Raw genomic sequence first — 25,993 nt, 5'->3', positions numbered from 1 at the left:
CGGGACGGGAGGGTTGGAAATCATCAGCGGCTTATGTTACGGGGCCACGGAGGGCCTGAGGGGGCCACGGAGGGCCGGGGGGGGGTCCATTGGCTCCACGGTGCCTCCCACTATCAAGGACCACAAAACAATGATCTCGCACAGACTGTGAGCTCCGATGTCCTTTAGCAGAGCAGCTAGCGCCGCTGACACAGCGACCTTCATCAAGCTGGAACAGTTCAGAGACACTTGGATTGGATTGTTGGTCTTTAACTCTCATATACCAGTATTGAAAGCTTTACACCTCACCTGACTTCATCTGTCATTCACACACATTGATTTACTTTGGGAACCAGGAGTCAATTCTTTTTATATTACCAGATTGTATTAACTGAAATACCATTACAGTTTCATGGTTTTTGGAAAATGCAGTTTCTAAATGAAATTCTAGATTTTTTTTCTGGCTGCTTTCTTATGGACGTTCAGAATCTGAATCACTTTCAAGGAAAAACCTCAGAGGAGGATTTAGATGCAGAAATAGGAGAGAAGGAAGTCCGAACGTTGAGAATAAACACATGTTGGGATTAAAGCTAAAGTCTTGTTGGTAATAACAACATTTGGGTTTTTTTTTTTTTAATAGTTAAATCTCAAATTCTTTGTCTGCATTTAGGCTTTCTTCAAAAATTCAACATTTAGATTTATTTTCTTCACATTTAAAACAAAATTCTCAATTTTTTGACTAAATTTGAATCTTTCAATTTGTTTTTTGATCTCATTGTGAACATTTTTTAAACTTTATTCAAATTTTTTCTCAAGATTTTTTTTCTTTTCAATTGGAACTGTAGACTTTACACTCAGTACAGTGATATTATTTGGTTATAGTGTTTTTTTTTCTCTTTTTCTCATTTTTGTTCTGTCAGATATTTTAACTGAATTTTCTAAATTTTTGCCCCCAACTTTTCACTTTTTCTTCTCGACTTTTTGACACACATTTGCCTTTAAATCTTTACTTTCTTTTTGTTTTCCCCTTAATATTTGTACTTGGTTCTTAATATTTCATTGCCGAAACTCAACATTATTTGTTTATTCCTGACATTTTGACATCTTTCTCAACAATCCTACTTCATTTATAAAATAAAAAAAAAGTTCCTTCACATAATTAAAAAAAAAAAAAAAAACTTGCCACAGAGGAATTGTAAATAAAATGTTTCATAATTTAGTTTTCATTTGGATTTAATGTTATTTAATGCTTGGTGTTTTTAGAGACCTTTTCTTCATGTTTCACCAGATGATTTGGAGCCATTTCCTGTTACTGGAGTGTTGAATTTCTGATCTGTACACGCAGTTTGGAGCGAGAGTTTGTTGATTTCGGTGTGACTGTGTGAGAATTTCTGCGGCTGCAGTTTGATTAAACAATATCTGTCTTGATTTTTTTTTTTTTTTGTTTTTTTTTTTTACTGTATGCAGCCAAAGTTTTAACAGTGTGTCTGGTAACTGGTGTGTTTGCAAAGTGCTGCTGTTAAGACTTAAAGAAAAAACCAAAAATCCAAATCTTTGTACTTTGCATCAATAAAGCATGTTTTATTGATTTCAGCAGTGCTTGTCTTCACAGGCCTAAACGCTTAACACAACACGGCGGAAGTGGAAAAATGGAATATACAGGTTTCATATGAAAATGGCCATCGCTCCTCACTCATCGAACGACCGCTCGAGCGAGCGGTTCGGTAAATCAAGCGCGCCCTGATTGTCGATCAAGGGCATCAAGTAGTTTTTTCATCCCGTTCCTAAAATATCTCGTTTTTTTGGCCCAATGTATTTACATTACAAGCCCCTCGCTGCAAGACACGACTTTCCTCTCATTCAAAGCCTTAAAAAAAACTTTCTATACAATGAAAAAAAAAAGGTGAAAATACACATTTAATGTTAAATAAACTCCTACTTGAATGCTGTTTTCAAAACCAGAAATCGGAGATCACAACAGACATGCACAAGCATGCGACCCTGCATCCTTTGTTTTACTCACAATACAAAATAAAACAGTTAAATTACAAAATGCTTGAATATGAGATTCTACTGCAACTTAGAACGAACAAAAAAGAAGCACAAAGTGATGAGGGGGAACCTACACTGAGTGCAAATCAAAACACAGATTGAAGAATTGCATGTAAAATACATAAAGCCCCCATCTCACAAAATTTCAAAAAAACCATTTGTAGAAGTTCGCATTGTAGTTACCATGCCAGGCCACAAGTTGACACTGCTGTTAGTTTACGCAATGAAACCACAAACACATGCATGCAGACAACAATACACTATAAACATTATCAATAGTGGTTACACTGACATTTATGGACAGATGAAAAAGTTGGATTGCTATTACTGGTGATTCTCTGCATTTTCAATAAATGGACACCCAAAGTGCAAGACAGCTTCCCATTTTCATGTAATTTTCCCATTGGTTATGTAAATGTGATTCAGTGTGACTTCAATAGAGAAATGAAGTGAGGATTTGAGATATAATACTGAAGTGATCTGATCAGCAGATAAAAGCTATGGTGGGCCAGCTGAGGAAACTCCTCGCATGTCTACTGAAGGCTCAGCTGCTTTACATTGAAGAACACAGGGAAAAAAAAAATTCAGGAACACATACTTCATGTTTCTTATTCATGGAGGTCAGAGAGCTGAATCTATATTCCGGGTTATGCTTCATCCTGTGAGTAGATCAATTTTTATTAAACCAGGCCTTAATGTGTGTATTTTCTCACATTTGGTGAAATCGGGGCTTCAGCTGCGTCTGGTTCTTAAGATCTCTTAAACACCACAATGGCATCTGGGGCTCAGCCTTTCAGAAAGCCAAACCAATACAAAATCCAACAAATTAAGAATTTTTCTGTTTCCCCCATCTCGCTCTAAGTACACTTCATGCAGATTAATTGGCTCCAACAACAGCACTTTACAGCATTTCAATTAGATGCAGACATACAACATTCACACCGGACATTATTTACACCGAAACGGCTCATTCTATCATAGGAACCGTGTTATTTGTTTTTTCTTTATTAAATATGTTCACATGCTTTTACAAGGAAAACTGCTCTAAAATCCCACACAACCCTGTTTTGAGGCCTACAGACTGTAGTCCAGAGATGTAAAGACTGTATCATGGACATACGAGCGGAGTCAGGAGGTGTTTGTGGTCCATCCCACGGCGGTCAGGCTGATTCAGGGTCACCTGTGAAATTTGAGCAAGAACGCCAGACGGAAATGAGAGAGAGGAAACACTGAGTGGATTTCATTTCAGTTGTATGAGACACAAAACATTTCAAGAGTTTCTCTCTTTAAGTAGATGTTTAATGGAGTAATAGTAACTTTCAGGAAAGTCATCAGCTTTTACTTTGAAGAATAGCAAGTCTTTACATATCTTGCAACCTGCAGCTGATTATTTATATGAAATGTCATTATTTTTACAATGTGTTTTTGTCAACCCTCCCTGTCTGATGCTGATCTGCAGTTGGTGCGTCCAGATCTGAAATGACCCAGAACTCCAACCTTCTCCTGACTCTACTGATACTTGATTAAACATTAGACTTAAGACATGGAAACCTGGAATTAATACGACCTAAATTCGGCTCTTTCGTATATTCAGAACAAGGCTGCGCCGACTTAAGTTCAAAGCATTTACGACGGGATCGTCGGCTCGGCCGGATGACAGAGCTCAACACTGGATCGTTTCAAGTCCACATAATAAAACTAAAAATAGTTTCCGCTCCCCGCAAATAGCTCGGCCTGCATTTGTGGGTATGCGCTCTGAATCGCTTGACCTACATGTGGGTTGACGGAGCGGGACCATAAACACCCTATATTATTTACGGAATGTGATGCTAAGGGAGCCAAAACATTCGCCGTGTTTATTGCGCTGTACGGCGCACGTGAAACGCAGCGCCCTGCGACGCTGTGTCACAAATCTGTGTCAGTGGCAAACATTTATTGAAATACCTCTGCAGATTCCCACAGCACACGGAGGGACGGACACACATTATCACCAGCCGGCAGATTAGAAGCACGTGAACTTCAAACTTTGAACTTTTATAATGTCTTAAAAATAGGTGAAACAGCAATTAGGTCATTTAAGTCATCAAAGTACCACGTTCAAGCTTTTTGATTAAAAATGTATAATCTATTTCAAAGTATATTTTTAAAAAGTACAATTTGAAAGTGTCTCAATTATATCTTCATTGAAACAATGGACAAAATTAGAGCTGAATTCATTTTTTTGTGGCAAAAAAAATGGTGAATGAAAGCTTTAAACGGTTCAAGTTGTTTGAAGTTTATAATGATAACAGTATGGATCTTCTAATCTAGAGCTGTCAGACTGCTGCCCCCTGGAGGTTGATGAGGGAAGCTTCAAATCTTCCTATGTAACAACACTCCCAGTATGGGCTGATTTCGAGGTGAGCTGCTGTGGGTTTAGACTCCTGAGAGGCCTTCAAATGCTGAAAGGATTTTATCTATAGTGCAGTTCTTCACTTATTGAAGCATTTTAAATGTTACTCACATTTACCCAGTCACCCAGTGAATGTCTTGCTCGGGGAGGGGGATATTGAACCTGCAACTTTGTCAGTGAAAGACAATCTGCCCTACCAGCTGATCAACAGTCATTTTTCTACTGTTTCTTTAGTCACACTCCATTCCATTTCACCTGTTTCATAGGTTCATTCTTGGATCTGCAACTGATTTTTTACTGTTATTCGAGATTTGGTCCAATATTATGATCAATACATCTTAAAATCCAGTTAACAAAAACACAATACAAGATAATAATTGAGTAAGAGTTACTTTGATCGTAAAAATGACTGGTAATTCATGCAGTGTTTTTCAACATGCCCTCACTATCAATTGATCAAATGGTGTTGTTCTTCTCTGTGCACACAGTCTGTGTCGTCTCTAAAGCAACCACGTGTTGGACAGTTGATCGGGGAGCAGCTCCTCGGTGACCCGCTGACATACATACACTGTGGAACGTACCGAGGGTCCAATAAACTGCATATATAGTGTGTAAGTCAGGAGGATCATAAACATACTGGATGGTTTACAGCACTCTAAGAGAGCCGTTTCTGCTTTTATTACACTGTACAGCTGCACGTGAGAGCCGGAGACGTGCCACGCTCTGCAAGCGCCGTGCAGTCGACCTGCTGAAATGAGGAACTTCAGGTGCAAAAACCTCGGCTGACTTTGCATGTTCTCCCTTTGCTATGGGTGTCTGGGTCTCTGTTTGCCTGCTCTCATGATGTGTTCCGGTTAGAGTTTCAATATTCCAACGTCACCGACCTAAGTGTGTTTTCAGGTCAATTCTTATGGTGAAATACAGACTTTATTTTTTTTTACTTTTTAAGTTGATTTTCTTCCAAGTTGAAAGTAAGTTTAGCTCCTGCTGCACAGATTTATTGTCACTGAATTATGCTTCAATACGAAGAAATAAGAAATTCACAATGACTGAATTTTACACACTGAAAAAATGTCCAATTATTTAAAAAACATACAACGTGTTGCTCTAGTTGTTCTCACTACTTTTCTTCTCCTCCATGTGATCAGAGATGCTGATTTAAATGTTTAAATCTCTGAAACGTGTTGGAGCTACAGAACATCAGATGTGTTCAGATGAAGTTTGGCCGCTAACACAATCTGTCTGCAGCTGAGATAAAGAACTGGAAGTCAAACTGCTCGCCTTGGTGTCTTTTTGACATAAAATAACAAATGTGGAATTTCCTTTTTTCTGCATTGACTGATCCTGTCTCTAGGATGCAGCCACATCATGGTGCTGATGGGGCCTGATGGGGGTCAAGGGTCTTGTTCAGGAACCCACGACAGTGACATGTGGGATTCAAATGTGTAAACTCTCAATCCCAAGTCAGCTTCTCTGACCTCGAGGTCACCACTGCTCGAAGACGCAGAGCGTTTGGGTAAAGTTTCTGAGATATCAGCGATGGTTTATCTTGGTATTGGATCGGACTCTGTTTGGACAGATCGCTACCTCCTGGAAATGGAGGTCTTCAGAACCACCACAAAGTCTTCTTGAGATTATTTCAGCGCACCTGTGCACCCCTCAGTACCATTCTGGGACCAACTTGTGGTTCATCCAGCCCTGTAGGGTTCTCCTCATCAGACATTAGAAGTCGCTCACCCACTACCCGGAGCTGGGCGCTGCTCCTCGCCTTCCCGAAGGTGACCTCCACCACTCCGCTCATGTCCGGGGTCGTCTGCCTGAGGGTCAGCCGGTGGACGGTGCCCATCCTCTCCACCCGGACCCGGGCGCCGGGCTGGAGGGGCTCCCCGTTCAGGCTCCACACGGGCGGCTTGAGGATGGGGGCCGAGACCTCGCACTCGAAGCAGGCGTCATCGGGGGCCGCGACCTCCACGTCTTTCAGCTCTCGAACCATCGACAGGGACTGGGCTGCCAAAGGGCGAAGGAAGACATGAGGGAGTCAATCCAAATCTGTCACAATCCTGACATCTAGTGGTGAAAAACAGTAGTGTTTGATTCATCCTGCACCACAATCTCAGACATCTTTCTATATTTCCATGCTGTTCGATGTTGTTTGTGTTCTGTTAGATATACAATATATGTTTAAAACTTTTTTCAAATCATTATTTTATTGATTTTTAATGCAGAATCTTAACTATGTTGGACCTGGATACAATATTAAAGTGGATTTCTCCTTGAAATAAGTAATTTTATTGATATTTGAAACTCTAAATACTGAAACCTGCAACTGTACACAAACCAAAACCTCCATCATTTTTAACGCAAGAATAAATATCAGGTAAATCTTTGTTTTTTTTATTATTATACAAAAAGAATGTGTCTTTGAAATGGTGCCCTTTAAAGGTGCATCAAGGAGTTTTTCAACCTTAAAAATACTTATTTTCCATTTTTTCATAAATATGTTGCAAATATTCAATGATGTGCAGAATGTGCCCTGACATATTCATTGTAAGTACCGCTAACAGCACTAAATTGTCACTCAAAAGTTACAGTGCTAGTCCAGCAATTTGTATTTCTTGGGGAGAATTTGAGAGGATGTGACGTAATGCGCGCTCCCGCTGGCCTGACTCGCTTATCTATCGTTTTGTTCGCCATTACTCCGCCAGCTGCTCAGCGAACAACAACTGAGCAGCAGTGAGAATGGATCTTCCAGAAAGTAAGAAAAGACTGGCTTCTAGCACTGCCACAACTCCAGCACAGACCCCACGAAGGCAAAAGAAACTTAAATTTTACTCGAGCGCTACTAAAAGAGCGAGGAAGGAGTTCCCCTCTTCCGTGCACGTACATGGACGCAAGCCACAGGCACGAGCGTTTCACTAAGCTGCAGTTACGCCCAAGGCCTGCAGGGGCCGTTGTTTCGCATGAAACGTGCAAACTCCTAAATGCACCTTTAATGAAATACAAATACGTCAAATTACCACAAAATCCCTCTATTCGTTCTATAATTTACGGGAACAGGAAACTGAGCAGTTAGATAGTTGAATGGATGAAACCTGACTTATAGATTGAACGAAAATACAGTGGTGTGAAAAAGGGTTTCCCCCTCCCCGATTTCTTTTCTTTTCTGTTTTTTGCACATTTGTCAGACCTAAATGTTTCAACAAATGAGAAAGAAAGTCATAGAGATTCATCAGTCTGGAAAAATGTTTCTCAAGAAGTTTTGGGACTCTGGAGCACCGCAGTGAGAATCATTATCCTCAATGGAGAAAACATTCAACAGCAGCGAGCCTTAACAGGAGAGACCGAAATTACCCAGAGAGCTCAGTGGCGGCTCATCCAAGAGGTCACATAAGAGCCACAACAACATCCAGAGGACCGCAGGCCTCTCTTGCCTCAGTTCAGGTCAGAGGTCATGACTCGACCATGAGAAAGAGACTGGGGGGCAAAAATACTCAGCATGGCAGAGTTCCAAGACGAAAACCACTGCTGAGCAAATCTCATTTTTTACATCTTAATGATCCCAAACAATTTTGGGAAAACACTCCATGGACTGATGAGACAAAAGTTGAAGTTTTTGGAAGATATGTTTCTCATTACATCTGGTGTAAAAGTAACACTGCATTTCAGAAAAAGAACATCAGTAAAATCTGGGAGTGGTGTGATTGACTGGGGCAGTTTGCTGTTTCAGGACCTGGACGACCAGCTGTGATAAATGGAACCATGAACTCTGCCATTTACCAAAGAATCCTGAAGGAGACGGTCTGAATAGGGCAATTTATGCAAAACTTTAACTCATAAAATACAATCAAAAGATTTTTTTGTATAAAAATCAGAGTCTGGCTAAGACGACACAGTTGTAGAAACTAGTGATAGAGACCAGAGGATTTTCTGAAACCGGGCACTTCATATGTTTATTTGCACTCTGAAAATCTGCATTTTTGAATAAGTTTTTGAAAGCAGTATCGCCCCCTGCTGGAATTCCCCCAGTATTACAACTTTTCTGCACTTCGCATTTTCTTCACGTTTTACCAGCGGAGGTTGGCGCTTGGGCAGGACCTTAAAAAGGTGGTTAAGCTCAAAAACCCTACAATGTGGCTGAATTACAACAATTCTGATAAAATGAGAGGGCCAACATTCCTCCACAGTAAAAGATTCATTACAAGTTATTACAAACTCTTGACTGCAGTTGTTCCTGCAAAGCGAGGCCCAACCACTCACTAGGTTTACTTGGTAATCACTTCTCCATTCCATACAGGAAGATGTAGGTTTGTATTTTTTTCCCCCCCTCTAATCTAAAAGAGTTCATTTAAAAATTGCATTTTGTGTTGTCTTTGTCCTATATTTAAATAGGTTTGACAATCCGAAGCATTGTGGGAGATTGTGATAAGTGTGACAAAATGAAGAACTCCGGCAGCGGACAAACACTTTCTCACGCTGCTGTCGATGGAAGGATGCCAGAAAAAAAGCACCTCCAGTCTTTCCTCACGCTCCGTCTTACCCTCCACGGTCAGTCTGGCCGAGCAGCTGTACTCCCCGACCTGCACGCTGTACGTGCCGTCGTCCTCCAGCACCACCTGCTGGATGACCAGTTTGCGGTAGCAGCCCTCGCTGCAGATCTCGAAGCGCTCGGAGGGCAGGATGACGTTGCAGCCTTTGTACCAGCGGATGCTGCAGCGGGGGTTGGACACGGTGCAGTCCAGCATCACCCGGGTCTTCTCCAGGGCCGTCTGATCCTGCAGGGGCTTCACGATGTTGACGGGAAGCTCTGACCGAGGAAGAGGCACAGTTTACGGAATAATCCCAACATTATGAATCTTTATATATAGACACAATCTAGATTTAAGTTGATTTAAGGCTTTAATGTGCACAGCTGCTCCTGACAGAAAACACATCAAAACAAGTTGTGCTAAAATATAATGATTACATTTTAATTCCCCCAGAATGAGACAATTGGTCTTACTTTGTAAATCTTAAACGAGACTTTAAGTTTCATTAAAGATGATATAATGGGAAAAATTCAGTGATTTATGAATAAAGACATTGATTCAGATGGGATTGTTAGAGGTTTTTTCATATGACTTATTATTAGGAAACTAATCTCTCTTCTATAATCAATGGGAAACAAAATGATTTAAAATGTTAAAATGAGAAATGTCTCTGTTGTATAAGAAAAATCTATATACAACAAAAAAAGTTGTCTTTCAACACACGCACACGCACAGACACACACTTTCTTCTTTTCTTCTTTATTGTTTGATTTAATGTAATAAGTCAAAAATACTAAATATATTAAAAGTAACATAAAAAAGACTACTCCTCAATCATACAATGATTTTTTTTTCATTTCCCCTGGAAAGTTGGGCTTTTGACATTTTTCGAGCATATTAGAAGAAATGTTTCGTTAATGAGCATTTTCCAGCACATGCAGTTTCTTGTAGATTCTCTGAAACACAACAGACTGTTGTTGTAAAGTGTAGTTTTACTTCACAGCCCCTTGAAAAACAATGAAAAACTGACTTTTTCACGAATTTACAAAACTCCCCACAGATGCCTCAGATAAGACGTGAGGAGTTGACATGTCCGGGCAGGGGACGATGTTTAGTCAACCTGTGTTTGGGAATATTTTGCATTCATCGAATACATGCACAAGAGCAGGGGTCAAACATCTGGGCCACCGCAGGGGTGAATCTGGCCCCAGAGGAAGACTGACACCAGAGGGAAAACCAGAAAAAAAAAAAGAAACTTATTGGAAAAAAGTAACTGATGTTACTAAATAATTCACAGGAGATTATACTGTTTTAGTCAGACATCAAACCTCAGTGCTGACTAAGTGACATTAAAAGCCAGAGAAAAGTGAAATGTGGTGAAAACAGCTGCAGAAACTGTGTGTTTTGAGAAGCAGTGTGAATCCTGAAGAGACACTGACATTTAAATCCACCGGACAGTAAGACGTTTCACATTTTACTGCATTTAAATGTTGATATTGCAGCTTCTTTTCTTGAAAATATTTACTTGATTCAAGCTTTATTGTGTTGATTATATATCAATTATATGTACTTTTTCTAAAATAAATTTTGCACTTAAACAAAGGAAAGAATGTGGAGGTGTCTCAGGCTGTGAACACAGTTTCAAGCGAGAGTGTAAATTGTTTGTTGGATTTTGGGTGTCCGTTCACACGACGACAGAGCTCGGAGCCACTGAATAGCAACTTTTTGAAAATGTTCCGATTCCGTTTCACAGTTGAGAGTCACCTGGAACTGCATTTTAAATTATCCACTCACTGTTAATATTTATTCTGCCAACATGTGTGTGGTTTCAAAAAAGACCCAACAGCACCCACTAGTGGCTTTACATGAGAACGACACCGTTTTAAGCCAGTTATTTTTACGTCTTTGTACATTCTTTGGACACTGTTTTTTACCTTCCACTTCCAGGGACGCCACAGATTCAATGTGTCGGGCAACAAACTTGATCTCCCCGGAGTCTTCTGCTCGCACGTTGCACATCAGAAGAAAATGTTTGGTTCCTGAAAGAAGATGAATTAAAAACACAAAGAAAGAAAGCAGTTTTAAATAGGACAGATTATAATTCGCTATACAATCCCAATTAGGGAAAGCTTGAGAAAGCAGAATATATTTTCACTCATCATAAACCTGCATTCTATTCCAAATAGAATAAAAAACATAACATCAGATACTGAAACACACAATTCTCTCATTTCGTGTAAAATGGAAGGTAGTGAGAGAAGGGCAACAGTCATTTATCAAACTGTGTTTCTGCTGTACGTTGAGGCCAGGCGCTGAGTTTTGAGCTGACCTTCCTGTCGGATCTTAATGGTGCTAGTGGGCTGGATCCGCTCCCCGTTCTTATACCACTCTCCAGGAACGTCCTCCACGGAGATCTCACACATAAACACGGCGTTCTGATCTTCCTGGATGTCCACGTCCTCCAGGCCCTGGAGGATCAGCAGCTCACGTTCTGCAGGCACAAACAAAACGACAGCTTCAAAATTCTATTTAAAAAATCTATTTTACAATTGTGTTTTATATATGATTTATGTGCTTTGATTCTGAACTTTAAAAGTTGCAAGTTTACCTTTGTCATGTAATTGTATCTAAGTGTCGGCAGGTGGCAGTGTTGAGTTGTATTTGTGAAGCTCAGTAAGCATAAGGAGTGACAGAAACATTATTTTCAAAGGTTTCCAGTGTTCATACAAATGGAAATGATCCTTTCAGGATTGGAGAGTATTTAAATCTATCTAATAATTAAGTTATTACAGTTTCTGAAGTAAATACACTGCAAGAATGCAGCATTAAAAACTCTGATTTTCATTTTCAAATCCAATTATTTACCAAATTATTAATGTGTAACACTGACTGTTGTGGTAATCCAACTTGTTTCTCGGTAGCATTTTTTATTCTCTCAACGATAAAGAAAGGTGGATTCATCACCATTTGAAACTTGGACTCAAAAATATTTCTGGGCAATGCTGACAAAATTTTAAGAGCAATAAATTGTATCGTTTTCTGCAAATAGTTCTTATTTATTGAGAAAAAACATGTGACTAATTGGAATTTGTTGCATTGGTACATGCAGAAATTAGTAATGAATTTCAAATTAATATATTGTAAAAATCTAAATGAAAGTATTTCTTTTTAATGTATTTTTTTCAGTGTTCATTTTCATTTTTAAGTGTACTTTCTTTTCTATATATATTAAGTTTAACGACCTCCGCGTGTCTTTTTTTACTGACTTGCAGGGTTGTAACTTTTTCTGTGAGTTGTAATGAAAACCAGCAGAGGTGAAACAGATTTGACGGCTGTAGCCAGAGGCTGGACTTCTCCTTTTACCCTCCATCGCTCAGCTGAACTGACACTCCGTCAGTCACTCAGTGGACTCAGAGAGCAGACGTACCGTAGACCTCCACCGCGCACGACGTGGTGACGTCGCCGGCGTCGCAGGCGTACACGCCGGAATCGCTGACGTGGCATTTCATGACCTGAAGGAACCGCTTCCTCCCCATGGCGTAAATGCGCATTTCCTTCCCGGGTTTCACTTCAACCCCATTCTGAGGGGTTTTAAAAAAAGAGAAGTTAATAAACACTGTCACAATGAAGTAATTTAGCAGAAATGTCTGACAGAATCAAAACTGAGGATCTGATGGGTGACACTAGTATGAGCGTCTGGACAAGATGTTAAAAAAAAACCATTAAAGTGATTAACTTCCTGCTATGTAGAGTATGTATGGACTTCAAAATAATGTGCACTGTAACTTTTTTGAGGTGATCAGAGAAGAAAGTGTGACAGACGCCTTAGTGTGTCACTTTTTTAAATGGAAAATAAATCGGTTTGGTGACTCACTTACATTAAAATTTTCAAGTCTTTTTTAACTGTAATTTTACAAGAATAAATGCTCCATAATTTTCAACTGCTTTTTCTTTAGGGTTCTGCTTCCCCGACAAATTTTTCAACCAAAAATGGAAAACTTTTGTTGCATCTTGTGTGTCCGTTCATACGACAACACAGCTCAGAGCCACTGAAACTGCAACTTTTTGAAAATAGCTCCCAAGATGGAAGTTTTCAGAGGAAAACTTTTAGAAAATGTTCTAACTCCATCTTTACGTAAATGGAGAAAAACAACTTTTCTGAAACAAATTTATAGCAGATGAACCGTGGTAAATAGTTTGTCTACACTTGCACAAGTAGATGAACAATAACAACAATGGCAAACAAACAAAGTTGAAGATAAAGAGAAATGAAAATCCCGGTACTGGCCTTCACCCATTTCACATCAACATTGTGTCTGGACAGCTCGCACTCCAGAGAGATCACCGCCCCTTCGGGGAATCTGCGGTCCACCAGCTTCCTGATCACCGTCACTGGAGGCTCTGGTCGAGAAACAAAACCACACAGATTCAGCGAAGCAACACAAGTCATACTGGAATTTCTCCAAATTCACCGCAGCTCAAAATCAAAGTAACCTATAAGGGCTAAATCACAGTGATGACATTTTTATCCGTTTGTCATCCGTAGCATTTCATCCCCAGCTCAGGGGGATGATACGTACTGAGTGACTGGGCATGAAGTGGATTATTTTACAGCATGAGGTTAAACTGGCACCTGACAGAAAAGATTGAGCAGAGCTACTGCTTTTCATTGGGTCATGCTAGGCTATTTTGTGTTTGTAACCCGATCCCGGATGAAAGGCGACGGTAGCAGGGCCGCCGGCCCTTTCTATTATCATGCCTTTGCTGGTTGGCATCGGGCCCGCTGTGACTGGACCACCTAAACTTCCTATCTAAGACTGAAACAAGATTCAGGATTTTTGTTGTTGGGTCACAGTTTGTAAGAAAAATGTGCAGAACCAGAGCTTCTGCAGGACTTTGACCTACCCTTCACCACAAGCCTTGCAGAGGTTTTTTGATTCTCCACACAGAACACAAAGGTGCCGGTGTCTTCTACCGACAGGTTGGAGATGGTGAGGCTGTGGACGGATCCCTTGGCGCTCATCCGGAAGTGATTGGTCGGCTTAAGCTGGATCCCGTTCCTGGTCCAGGTCCCGGGGACGTTGGGATGCGAGAGCTCCACCTCGAAGGAAGCCGTCTCCCTCTCCGTGGTCCTCACGTCGGTCAGCCCCCGCTTGATAGCGATTTTTCGAGCTGCAGGGGCAACGGGGCAGGAAAACATGCAGCTGAAAGACTGGACCAGCTTTTTCATTCCAGCTTAACGCCGAGCAGACAGGGTGTCCTCTTTCTGTTACCGAATAGTCCTGGAGCCCGGTCCGTACACAGCACTTAAACAATACACGCTGGCAAACAGTCTCAAGCTGATATTTTAGCCATTTGAGTACCAGGCTTTAAACAAAAGCCAGCTCAGAAACTGCCAACATTTTTCACTTATTCTAACACAGACAAGCATTCCCTGTGGAAAAAAAAGGAGTGTTTATTTTGGAGACCTGATGACAACAACCTTAGTTTTGAAGGCCAGGGTGTAAATTTAGATGCAATGAGAGGAGATCCAAATTCATAGGAGGTGCCAACAGCAGCCCGAAGTCCTGACTTTCCCCTTCCCACCCCACACAGTGTTGAAAGAACAGCCTTTAATTCACCCGCCCGCCCGTGGATCATAGGACTAAGAAACACAAGAAGCATGCACAAAGAAAAACAAGCGTAAGTACGTCTTAATCACTACAAGCTGCCACTTTTACCGTGTCAAGATTACAACTTGGGGAAAAATGTAGGTGGTGCTTTTTCTTGGGAAAATTTTGACTTTGTTTTAGAAAACCCCCTGAAGCTGATGCCAAATTTACCTTTGGTCACAGTTCCAACACACACACACCCGATGTGATATTACCAGGGTGGTTTATTGATTGCGTGTCAATACAGAAACCCCTGCCTGCAAAGTCAACTTGGGCCATCCAGAGATCACCTGTCGGCTGCCGTCATGTCCCAGTACGAGCGCCCCTCTGGTCCCCAGTCACTCAAATTACTCTTACTCAGTTAATTGAGCTTTTGCCTTCGCGGTAAGCGGGAGACAGGGGGCGTGTGCGGGAGGCGGCGTCGCCGGCAACGGCGGTAAACAAACAACAACAGGGCATAGTGAGAACACGTGCGCACTCACGCTCCACGGTGAGCTGGGCCTGCGTGCGGTCGTGGAGGGTCTCGCAGCTGTAGGTTCCCCGGTCAGACATGGCCAGCTTGTGGATGGTGAGGGTGTGCTTTCGGCCCCGGTGGCTCAGGGTGTACTTGGCGCCGGGGTGGATCAGCACCCCCTGTCTCATCCACTGCAGCTCGTCCGATTCCAGACTCACCTCCACCTCCAGAGTGGCTTCACTGTACTCTTCTGCCACAACTGGCATCATTTTCTTGGTGAAGAGCACCTGTTGCTCTGAAAGCAAATGGTGAAAATTACTAGATAGCAAAATACTCTGTGTGACTGATTTACTTCCTTCTTTTTGTTATTATGCTCAGTGTGGCATTTGCTGGGGGTGGGGGGGTGGGGGGGGGGGGGGGGGGGGGAATGTCCTCCCACTGCCTACTTGAGGTATTCCAACTTCTGCTCAAGTATTTTTATTCCATTTTATTCCAGACGGGAATAAAAGGCATATCAAGGTTTAGGTACAGTTTGCTTCACTGCAAGTTGTCAATATTGGCTAAATTCCACATTTTCATTATTTTAAAAAGTCATTGCCATATAGATTGAATTACACTAATCAGAGATAGGGATGTACTCTACTATCTACAACAGGCATTCATGAAACATTTATTATACTCTTGCATTGTTACTTTGTAGCAAATCATTAAGTCTTACTCAAACCTGAAGTTTTAAATTCTGTCAAAAGTATCCCACCTTCTGCTTTTATAACTAGTTTGGCTGCACCGAAATGTGTCTCCAAGGCAACTGGGCACATTTTCCATATTACTCATCATAAATTTTACTTTCATATTCCTAAAGGTCATCTTATCAAAAAATAAAATCAATCACAAAATGTCTATGAGGTAAAATAGTGTAGAATTAAAGGAAGTTAAACCGAAGAGGACACTGACTGAAGTTCTGGCAGAGTTGACAAGCACAAATATCGGAGGACCCTTGCCCCCGAAGCCAGAAACCGCTGAGCCACATGTCTCTGTCAGTAATCAGAGGAATCCTAAAGGGAGAACCTGCTAACTGCTAACCGTCAAAGACACTTCCTCAATAGCGTGCGCTGGAAAAGCCCATCGTTTAGCCATATGTGCTTATGTGGTCTTAATGTACGCTCTTTACATTCACAGTATTGCTGAAAATAGCTCATAGTTGGATTGTATGGCGAGATACAAGGTTGTCAAACTGCAAATGGCTGCTAAATATTAGCTCCCTGCGACTCATCCACACATGTTTGTGTACTTACAGTGTTAATGGAAGGGGCAAAAACTCACCTTGAACCTGGAGCTCTGCCTCTGATACCAAGCCCTCTGCATCAGCTGTCACCCTGCCGCTATCTGAAACCATGCAGTTGTTGATGCAGAGCATGTGGCAGAGTCCGTTGCTGGAAATGACAGCGCGCTCATTCAGAGCTACTTGCTTGTCATTTAAGCGCCACACCAACTTGGTGTCCGCCAGGGAAACCACGCACTTAAATACCGCGTCCTCTCCCTCGCAGACGGTGATATTTCGAAGTTCGGCGACAAACTCGACGACGCGAGGAGCTGAAACACAGTCAGATCTGTCAGCTTTGATCCATTGAGTTACTCTGATCCACCTGAGATTTAAAGCTCGACTTACTTTCCACTGTGACGGTGGCCGAGGTCCTGTCGTCTGTCGTTTCGCAGGAATATTCCCCGGCGTCTTCGTCCACGAGCTGGTGGATTGTGAAGCTTCGCTCTCGGCCTTGTGCCCTTATTGTGTGCCGACGATTCGGGGTGATCTCCTGGCCGCCTTTTAGCCACTGAACATCACCTTTGGGCTTGTTGACCTCGCAGAACAGCGTGAGGCTGCTGCCCTTGACAGATACAACGTTCTCCAACTGACGGACGAATTTCACCTTCATTTCTGGTGATTAAAATGAAAAAATATGACATTAGAGGCATTAAGTTTGCAGCAAAATAGGGTGTAGAAAAACTGGTGTATAAAGGAGAGCCAGACTCTTACCTTTAACTAAAAGACTGAAAAACATCTCATCTGTGCTTGCGTCACACACATATTCTCCAGAATCTGACAGCTGCAGAGGATTAATGGTGAGCTTGTGGGTATTACCCTCACTGGAGATGTGAATGTTGTCCTCGTTCAATAGTTGGCCATCCTTCAGCCACCGAACATTAGCTCTTTCGCAGCTCAAAATGGCACACAGCGTGACGCTCTCGTTTTCATATGCAGAGACGCTGTTATTCTCCGTTTTGTTCAGAAATGTGGCCGGTGGTTCTGTGGAACATAAGATTCACCAAAAGCTGTCACACATAGGCATTTCAAAAATCTGTTTCACAGAAAGGATTTCCAGCTAACCTTACCTTCGACCTCCACAATGGTAATCAGTTTGTCATCAATGGCATCACAAATGTATTTTCCAGAGTCTGAGGGACGCAGTCCAGAAAGAACAAGCTTCCTTACAACGTCACAGCTATCAATTTTTAAGCGAGTGTCTGGTTTCAGGATCTCTCCATTCCGTAACCACTGAACAGTGGCGTTCGGCCGAGACACTTCGCACTCCAGAATAAGATCGTCTCCTGCTACCAGCATATGATGCTCCGGGTTGCCTGAGTTCCCAATGATCTGCACAGGTGGTTCTATAGATAAAACACACAGAGCCACTCAAACTTTCTTTCATTCGTTGTCGTTAATATTAAATATTCGTCATTCATAGGATTACCTTTGACAGTGATGTAGAACACCATCTTATCATCCACCGCATCGCAGGTGTACTCCCCCGAATCTTCAAGCCCAGCGTTTAGGACAACCAAGGAATGGAAAACGCCTTGCTCCTCGCAACAGTATCTCTCTGTGTCATCTATGAGCCGATTATCTTTGTACCAGCTTACTGAGGCATTGGCTCTGGAGAGTTCACAAACTAGGATTATATCATCCGATACTGAGAACTGCTTTTCAGTTTTTGCATCTGTTTTTCCAAGAATTTTAACTGGCAACTCTAAAAAAGAAGAAGAAGCAGAGAGATTCCAGTGAAACAGGGTTAGACATTCCATACATCACTGATGAAATTGAATAGCCAATTAAATCAAAATAACTTTGGTTCTATCACTACTATCATTTTTTGTTTGTTTGTTTGTTTTTGCTAACTTTTACTTAACTGTAGACTAAATTGTTGTCAACAATGATCATGTTGCAAGTTACTGGCCAAGTCTCACAGAGCATGGTAGTATTGTGTTGGAATTTCTTGATTTGTTACTGTGCTAAATTGAAGTAGTTTTGCTCTATTACACAGATATACTCAACTGCCATGGTAATCTATCATATTGACTACACACAAAAAGTGAGGAAATTTGAGTTGAATTCAAGCAATTCCCTTTAAAATGTTGTCATATTGATAAGGGACTTGCATTTTTGAGATGAGTAGAAAATTTGTGTCTATAAGTTGCAGAAAATGCATAAATTTCGTCAAATCTCGTCAAAAATCTTGAACTTGCACAAGCTGTTGACTTCTGTTTTAAGTTCTTGCAACGAGGTATCGAGATGAACTTCTGCAACCACTGGCAAGCCCATATCTCCACCATCTGGAATGGAACTCTATCCTCCGAGATGATTTACAATGTTTGTCCCAACAGAGCGGCGTTTATCAGAAATGACCTCCAGACATGGGGAAAGGAGAGGATGAGGTGACCTGCCAGCAGCTGTGACCTCACACCCATTAAACGCTTGTGGAATCAGCATGGGGGTGCAGAGTGACCACCACAACCACGTTGGCTGACTTGCAACTAATGCAAGTTTAAGAATTAGATGCTATCATGCAGCAATGTGGGAGCAAACTGGCGCCCACCATGAGGAGGAGGCTTTGGTGGCTGTAAATGGTCAATTCGAGCACTACTGTAATTCCAGTTTGTTCAATAAATAAATTCCCAATATGGCTGACTTATTCACACTGCAGTCATTCAATCCACCAAACAAGAGTCAACAGTAATTTCCCAGAGCAAAGCTCATAAACTCAACCCTGTTTCTTATCCATGTTGCTCTACTGGTAAAACATAAAGATAATACAGAAGTGCAGAGAAGCTGTAATACAGGAGACATTTCCAGCAGGGGGCGATGATGCTGGATTCAAAAAGACCGGGTCTCATTGGAACCCATTCAAAAATGTCGATTTTCAGAGTGCAAATAAACATATAAACCCAGTTTCAGGACATGTTTGGGTCTCTATCACTAGTTTATACAACCGTGTTGGCTTGAAGAGACTCTGATTTTCACATAAATCATCTATTGATTTTATTTTATGAGTTAAAGTTTTGCATAAATCGCCCTACCACAGCGCCTCCTCTGCCCATGTGATGTGGTCACGTGACAGGATGGACCAATCACATTTACATCCTGTTTCAAATATTCAATATGGAGACGTCCTGCTCAAATCAAAACACGGATGGGTGACATCACGTAAGTTTCGTCTATTTCTTTAAGCAGCCAACGGGTGGAACCAGGCACCTGGCTAATGTCCCTGGCCTGCAATGTTTGTTGCGTTCAGGAGCGCCTGGGACATTCCAGCTTCAAACACGAACTGCAAGTTTAATGTGTTTTTTGTTTCCATGGTAGTTCAAAGTTTGTGCTTATTATTAGATTAAAAAAAAAAGTTATTTAAAATGTGGATGAAGTTTAGGCTAAAATTTTACTGAAAAGGAACTTTGAGAGAATGTGCTGTTTGATAAGCATTTGATTTATTGCTGCATTTGTTTGCTATCTGTGTTTAAACTACCTTTGTTAAGAATACTTGGTTCTTTCCAAATTATAATTAATTAACAAAAATATAATTTATTTTTAATGGAACATTTATGAAAGATCTAAAAAATATACTAGTAGGAGTAATTTTGGTTGATTTTTGTGTTTTCCTGGTAAAGTTTTTTCACCCAAAGAAACCTGGTACAGTCTACTAAAGAAACCTGGTAAAATCTGCTACAGTACCTATACAAACCTGAAGAATTCTAAAGGAAGCTAAAAGAAAACAGGTGGAACCTAAAGAAAATTAAGGATCCAAAGACTTACAAAACAAAGTAAAGAAACACAAAGAAAAGAAATTCTGGACAACTAAGGAAACCTAAAGAACTGGAGAACTACAGAGCTAAAGAATGTTATAGAATTCTAAAGAAACTCGAAGGACTAAAGAAATCTAAACCGAACTGCAACTGAAACCTTATGTGATGACAATAAAAGACTGAAAGAAAACTTAGATTGGTTCTTTCAGTGAAATCCTGTGGAACATCCCATGAAGAGAACGCTTTGTTCAAGTCCGGAACGGCAAAAAAATTCAGAGGACTTGATAACAACTTTCCATGAACCATGTTCCAATTTTTTTTAACATTAATATGTCACAGCTTTGTTTGTCTGAAGTTAATTTCACTGTTATTCCTCTATTGCACTCAACACTTATGAAGTTATTTGAGTTTGAGACTCCTTGATTTTTCTTCCTGATTTGTTTGAGGGGAAGCCCACAGCACATTATAAACCAGATGTGTTTAAGTGATATTGACAGAAACCACCTACCTTGTACTTTCACGGTAAAATCCATCACGTCATCCTTTGCATCGCAAACGTATTGCCCAGCGTCGTCCTCTGTCAGGCAGTGAATGGTCAACTGATGCATGACGCCGTCCTCAAGGATCGTGACGTTCCTGGAATCTTCTACTTCTTCCCCGTTCTTCTTCCAGGTGACTTCGGCATTTGATCTTGAGACCTCGCAGTCGAGGACCAGAGTCTCTCCCACCATTTTCTCTACTTTGCTTGCTGTCTTCCGTGGACGCACAAAGCGAACGGGAGGCTCTGTAATCCAAGAGATTTGTGCATGAGAAAAAGACTGACCTATTAGCCCATCAAGTGGAGCAACTTTTTCGTTCACGTCGGCATCATTACCTGCTATGTTTACAAAGAACGTCACTGAGTCATCTGCTGTGTCACACACGTATTCGGCCGAGTCTTTGACGGTGGTTTCGGGAATAATAAGTCTTCTGTAGACACCATCCACCTCTAGGATGAGATTGTCATTCTCCTCCACCTCTAGTCCGTCTCTATACCAGCGCACCACTGCATTGGGCCGCGAGATCTCGCAGCTCAGGACCATCCTCTCGGAGGTCTGCTGACACAGTTCCATTTGTGACTGACTCGGGGATACAATTTGCACCGGGGGCTCTGGAAATGGACATGATGATAAAGCGTACGCATTGTTCAATTATTTAATCAATGAGCTACGAGTCCCATGCAAAAAAAAAGAAAGAAAAAAAAGAAAAAAGCAAACCTGTTAACAGATAAAAAGCAAGCAAGCCAATACATTTAGGGATATAGGCATGAAAGATCATTTGCTAAAGCTGAAACTGAGCTAAGATGATTTTTGTTTCAATTGTCTTGAAAGACATTCAAACAAAACAGTCTCTTCTCTGGAACTGACAGAATGGTCCTAAGAAGAGTATTTATGCATTTAAAGGAAGTGCCAAAAAGAATGGATCATTATCTAAGTGGCCAAAACGATAACCAGCAAGGTTTGTCCAATATTGTAATTAGTACGCATTCCATATCTCCCCCAACCTGAACACTGTGTTTCAATGGTATCCCCCCACCCAGCAGGATAACCCATCACCCACCACCTTTCAGATGCTGGAACATTTAGTGGTTGTGACTGGCGGCTGAGTGTAGACAAGAAAGTACCAACATCTGCCTTTAATCTGAAGATGTTACTCACATGGAGAAGTGAGTCACTCATAAATGCCTTTGCAGATAAGCTATTCAGGCTCAAATAACACTTAGTTCTACCACATGTTCATCATTCGTATTTCTGGGGACTAAAGGAAGAAATAATGCACTCAGTTAGACTTTACCTGTAATACTGAGGTGAAAAAATATTGAGTCGTCAGCCGTGTCACAGACATATTCTCCAGAATCTTCCACTCCGCTGCTGATAATCTTGAGTCGTCTATAAGGCCCTTCGATCTTGAGCTTGATGTTTTCACTCTCTTGGAGCTTTTGGCCATCTTTGTACCAGCTGACCACCCCATTGGGGCGAGACAGTTCACAGCTCAGAATAATTTCCTCAGGGACGTGACGGTCGAGGTGGACGTCCTCCTTTGGATAGATTATCATCACAGGAGGTTCTTTGAGGGAAGAACAGATATTGAGTTAATGACTGAAATGAACATTAAGGTTGGAGAAAGTAATTATTTTTTTTTACCTCTTATGTTAACCTTGAAGATTAAAATGTTGTCTCCAGCCCGACATGTGTATGTGCCCGTGTCGGACAGCTGGGACGAACGTATGATCAGAGTTCTGTCGGTGCCCTCGGCTTGCATCGACACATTGCTGCTCGAATGCAGTTCACTTCCATCCTTGTACCACTGGACGAGCCCGTCGGCTCTCGACACTTGGCACGACAGAACCAGCTGCTCTTTCTCCACAACACTCTGGTAAAGGTCCTTCTCTGGGATATCGACAAATGTTACCGGTGGAGCTGCAGAGAACAGCATAAAAAAAGAAGTGAGTCATCGCTTGAAAGTTCACCTCGATTTTCTGCACATGCATCAGCTGTATGGTCAAGTTTTCACAGCCTCAACATGCTGATTTCAAGCCTTGCTAACTATGTAACTCCCCACATAATTAGGCCATTTTTGAAGCAGAGTAAAGATGTTATTTGGAGCAGTGCGTCTAAAGAGTGCAACTACCACAGCTGTGAATCCACAAACGTCGGCTAATACATGCTTTTTTGAAGCGATTCTAAAGCATGTATATCAAAAGCAACTGAATGTTGAATGAATTAGAATCAGTTATGATGAACATGATGATGATCTAGTTTAGACGCCATGAAGGTATAGGCAACCGAGAAGTGAAAACATCTTGCCAAAAACGAGAGACAAAAGCTTGGCATATCACCTTTCACCTCCACACAGAAATCGTTGAAATCTGAATCATCATCATCATCAGTTTTATAACTGTACACCCCAGAGCATGATGATGTGGCCGACTTCGTGGCCATAGTCCTCTTATTGCTCTCTGAATCGATGTTTATTCTCGATTCTGGCAGGAGTTTTACTCCGTCCTCATACCCGCAGGTCTGGCTTGTAGGGGGTGAGATCTCTCTCTGCTCACTCTGCAGTTTGATCGGGCTGCCTGCTTCAACAGACTTGCTCCTCTCAACCTCTGGAACAGCTGAGAATCAAACCCATGCTATAGGAATTTCAATTCATTGAACATAAACCAGATAGTGATGAGATTTGTGATAGTGTGCTGTCTTCAGTAGGCGACCAGGATTAGGAACAGGAAGTCAGAATGGATACACAGCTCCAGATCGAACACATAGAGGCAACATTTGTTGGTAAAATATGATTGTCTACACAGGGTCAAAAAGAAACCACCGAGTCCTTCTGTCACTTTGCATGCAGTATACGGTATGACAAACCAGTTACCCTCTTTATTAACACTGACTTATCGCATGTTGGGAAATGTGGCTTATTAAAGCCACCACACACTTCATCTGCAATCACCAACTAGCTCTAAACCTTGTTTGATGCGTTGTTTTTAGCATTGGGCATGCTAACACTGGAAACAGGATTAGTCCATCCATCTATCGTCAACAGCAGTTTTTTCAATTTATACATTATTCATATGACAAAATTGTAGTGTTAAAAACCAAAACTACTGCAGTGCTGCAAAAATTGTTAGATATTAGAGGCTCATTGCTACAAGCCACCATTTCAATTACATATTTAGTAACATATGAATCCTGATTAGTAAATGTAGCTGTTGTTTTCCTTTCAAAAAATAATCTGACCAATTAGGTATTATTAAATCTCAGGGGATTTGCCATGGCACTAGATTATCAATTACAGTAATTTTATCCATAGAAATAATCAGAAAACCAAAAGTAAAAGTATATAAGTGAGAATTAGTGCAAATTATCTTAGGATACTTAAAACTTTGTGTTGATCTCGTAGCTGAGTATTAATTGAAAATTAGTAGTTCTAACAAAGCTCAAAATACTTAGATCACCTGCAACATCCACCTTGAATTCTATATGGTCATCTGCAGCCTCACAGCTGTACATGCCCGAGTGTCTGACATCCACAGATTGATTAACCAGCCCTCTCAGATTTTCTGCTCTTTGGATTTCATATTCACTCTTTGGAAGCAGCTGTTCTCCATCTTTTTGCCAAAAGACTTGGGCAGCTGGCTCTGAGGCTTCACACTGCGGCTTAATTGGGCTGCCTGCTTCAACGTATTTGTGTCTTGCAGCCTCTGGAAGGGCCGCAAACCTCACAGGAGTGGCTGGGGGTATTATAAGATTTGCAGAGCACTGTTGGTAAGCTGATAAAACATCATTGAAGAAGTCGTGTTGTGCACAATCAAATTTCTGGTTTGATTATTTAGCGGTGGTAGTAACGGTAACTCTGTCTTTTCATGTGAAATACAATAGCACACACATTTAAAAAAGGGTAATGAAAGTGAAAACAAATGCAAGAAAATCACCTTCAACGTCCACATGGAATGTCACAACATCATCATCGAGTTTACAGTTGTAGTGGCCAGAGTCAGAGACCTTAGCCGAATGGATCATTAATTTTCTGAGGGCGCCGTCTCGTTTCATATCAAGGCCTGTTTTGCAAAAGAGCTCCACCTCGTCTTTAGACCAGGAGACCTGTGCAAGAGGGTCTGACACCTCACACTGCAGAGTGATCGGACTACCAACTGAAATCATCTTGTGCTTTTCTGACAGTGGAATCGGCATGATCTGTGGCGATCGGCCTAAGAGAGAGGAACAACAGGGGTTTGGGAAAAGAACTCACTAGTGGAGGACAACACACACTCTCCAGCCAGTCCTTCCATGTTCTCAAGACAAAACAGACGACACATGTACCACTCACGCCACAAAGTAAGACGGATACGGGATGATGTGCCATAAGAAGACAGCAAGAATAGAAATGAATCACCTTGTACGTCCACGTTAAAGGTGACGGTGTCGTCCGGTGTTGAACATTCATAGGTGCCAGCATGCACGCTTTCAGCTGAAGGGATGAGGAGTGTCCTCGTCAGACCGTCTGTCTGTAACTCCACATTGTTTTGCGGCAGGAGTTGCAGCCCGTCCTTAGACCAGTCAACATGAGCGGAGGGGTCGTCAGAAAGCTGACAGCTGAGGCGAATGGGAGCGCCCTCATGGACGGACTTGATCCTGTCACTCTCTTCGAGCTCTGAGAACTTTGAGGGTAGTGCTACAGGTTTCAGATATTGCAAAAAAGAGTTTCTTAATAAACATCTGACCTCGTCAATACTCGGCTCAGAATTTGAAATGATCTTAATTTCAAGCAAAAAACAACAGAAGACAGAATTCATTCAGAATCAAGAACATTTGACAAAACACAACAACAGCAGCAAATTCAACAAAGACAGTCAGTTGAACTACAAGAGCAGCCATGTTGGAAAAGTGAAAAGTACAACAAGATAGTTACAAGTTCTTGGTTAAGGTACAGGAGGTGTGCTTAGTTAGTGTCATTAATGACGATAAACACATGAAGCAGAAGCTTTACGTTACATAGTTCATTGCAGTATTTGAGTTTGGTTAAAGAGTTACAAAATTGGGCGACATGACTGAAGGGAGAGTTTCCCCTAATGTGGCATGCTGTACAAAATTAACACAGCAGACAGAAATTTGTAATTCTATGATATTAGCTTCTATCAAGAATATATAAGGGAGTTTTTTTTTGGGGGGGGGGGTGGGTGGATGTTTGTTAGACTTGCTATTAGTTGCAGTGCAAGACAGAGAAATGGCTGCACAGTCTTTCAGCATCACCTTTTGTTTCCACAGCGAACTGGATGTCAGCATCCTCTGACTCACAGCGAAACACGTCAGCGTGAGCCTTCTCAGCT

At 41.5% G+C, this 25,993-nt stretch overlaps 1 protein-coding gene across 1 annotated transcript in view; it reads right to left on the bottom strand.

Moving 5' to 3' along the window:
• Positions 1-1,779: 1,779 nt before the first annotated feature.
• Positions 1,780-25,993, bottom strand: part of obsl1b (obscurin like cytoskeletal adaptor 1b) — a 38,104-nt gene continuing 13,890 nt past the window's right edge. Inside the window, exons 7-24 of the mRNA XM_030112786.1 lie at positions 22,311-22,586; positions 21,961-22,233; positions 21,002-21,277; positions 20,636-20,911; positions 17,805-18,080; positions 17,446-17,721; positions 17,090-17,359; positions 16,724-16,990; positions 16,378-16,647; positions 15,083-15,349; positions 13,855-14,121; positions 13,238-13,350; positions 12,377-12,530; positions 11,279-11,440; positions 10,884-10,988; positions 8,961-9,227; positions 6,161-6,430; positions 1,780-3,211 (exon numbers count right to left, since the gene is read on the bottom strand). Coding sequence (XP_029968646.1) covers positions 3,192-3,211; positions 6,161-6,430; positions 8,961-9,227; positions 10,884-10,988; positions 11,279-11,440; positions 12,377-12,530; positions 13,238-13,350; positions 13,855-14,121; positions 15,083-15,349; positions 16,378-16,647; positions 16,724-16,990; positions 17,090-17,359; positions 17,446-17,721; positions 17,805-18,080; positions 20,636-20,911; positions 21,002-21,277; positions 21,961-22,233; positions 22,311-22,586 — 4,085 coding nt within the window. The 3' untranslated portion in view covers positions 1,780-3,191. The remainder of the gene's footprint in view (positions 3,212-6,160; positions 6,431-8,960; positions 9,228-10,883; positions 10,989-11,278; positions 11,441-12,376; positions 12,531-13,237; positions 13,351-13,854; positions 14,122-15,082; positions 15,350-16,377; positions 16,648-16,723; positions 16,991-17,089; positions 17,360-17,445; positions 17,722-17,804; positions 18,081-20,635; positions 20,912-21,001; positions 21,278-21,960; positions 22,234-22,310; positions 22,587-25,993) is intronic.

Source organism: Salarias fasciatus, chromosome 16 (genome assembly GCF_902148845.1).
Source record: "Salarias fasciatus chromosome 16, fSalaFa1.1, whole genome shotgun sequence".
Lineage (NCBI taxonomy): Eukaryota > Metazoa > Chordata > Actinopteri > Blenniiformes > Blenniidae > Salarias > Salarias fasciatus.
Note: the sequence above shows the minus strand (reverse complement) of the source record. Positions and strands in the feature narration are given on the sequence as shown.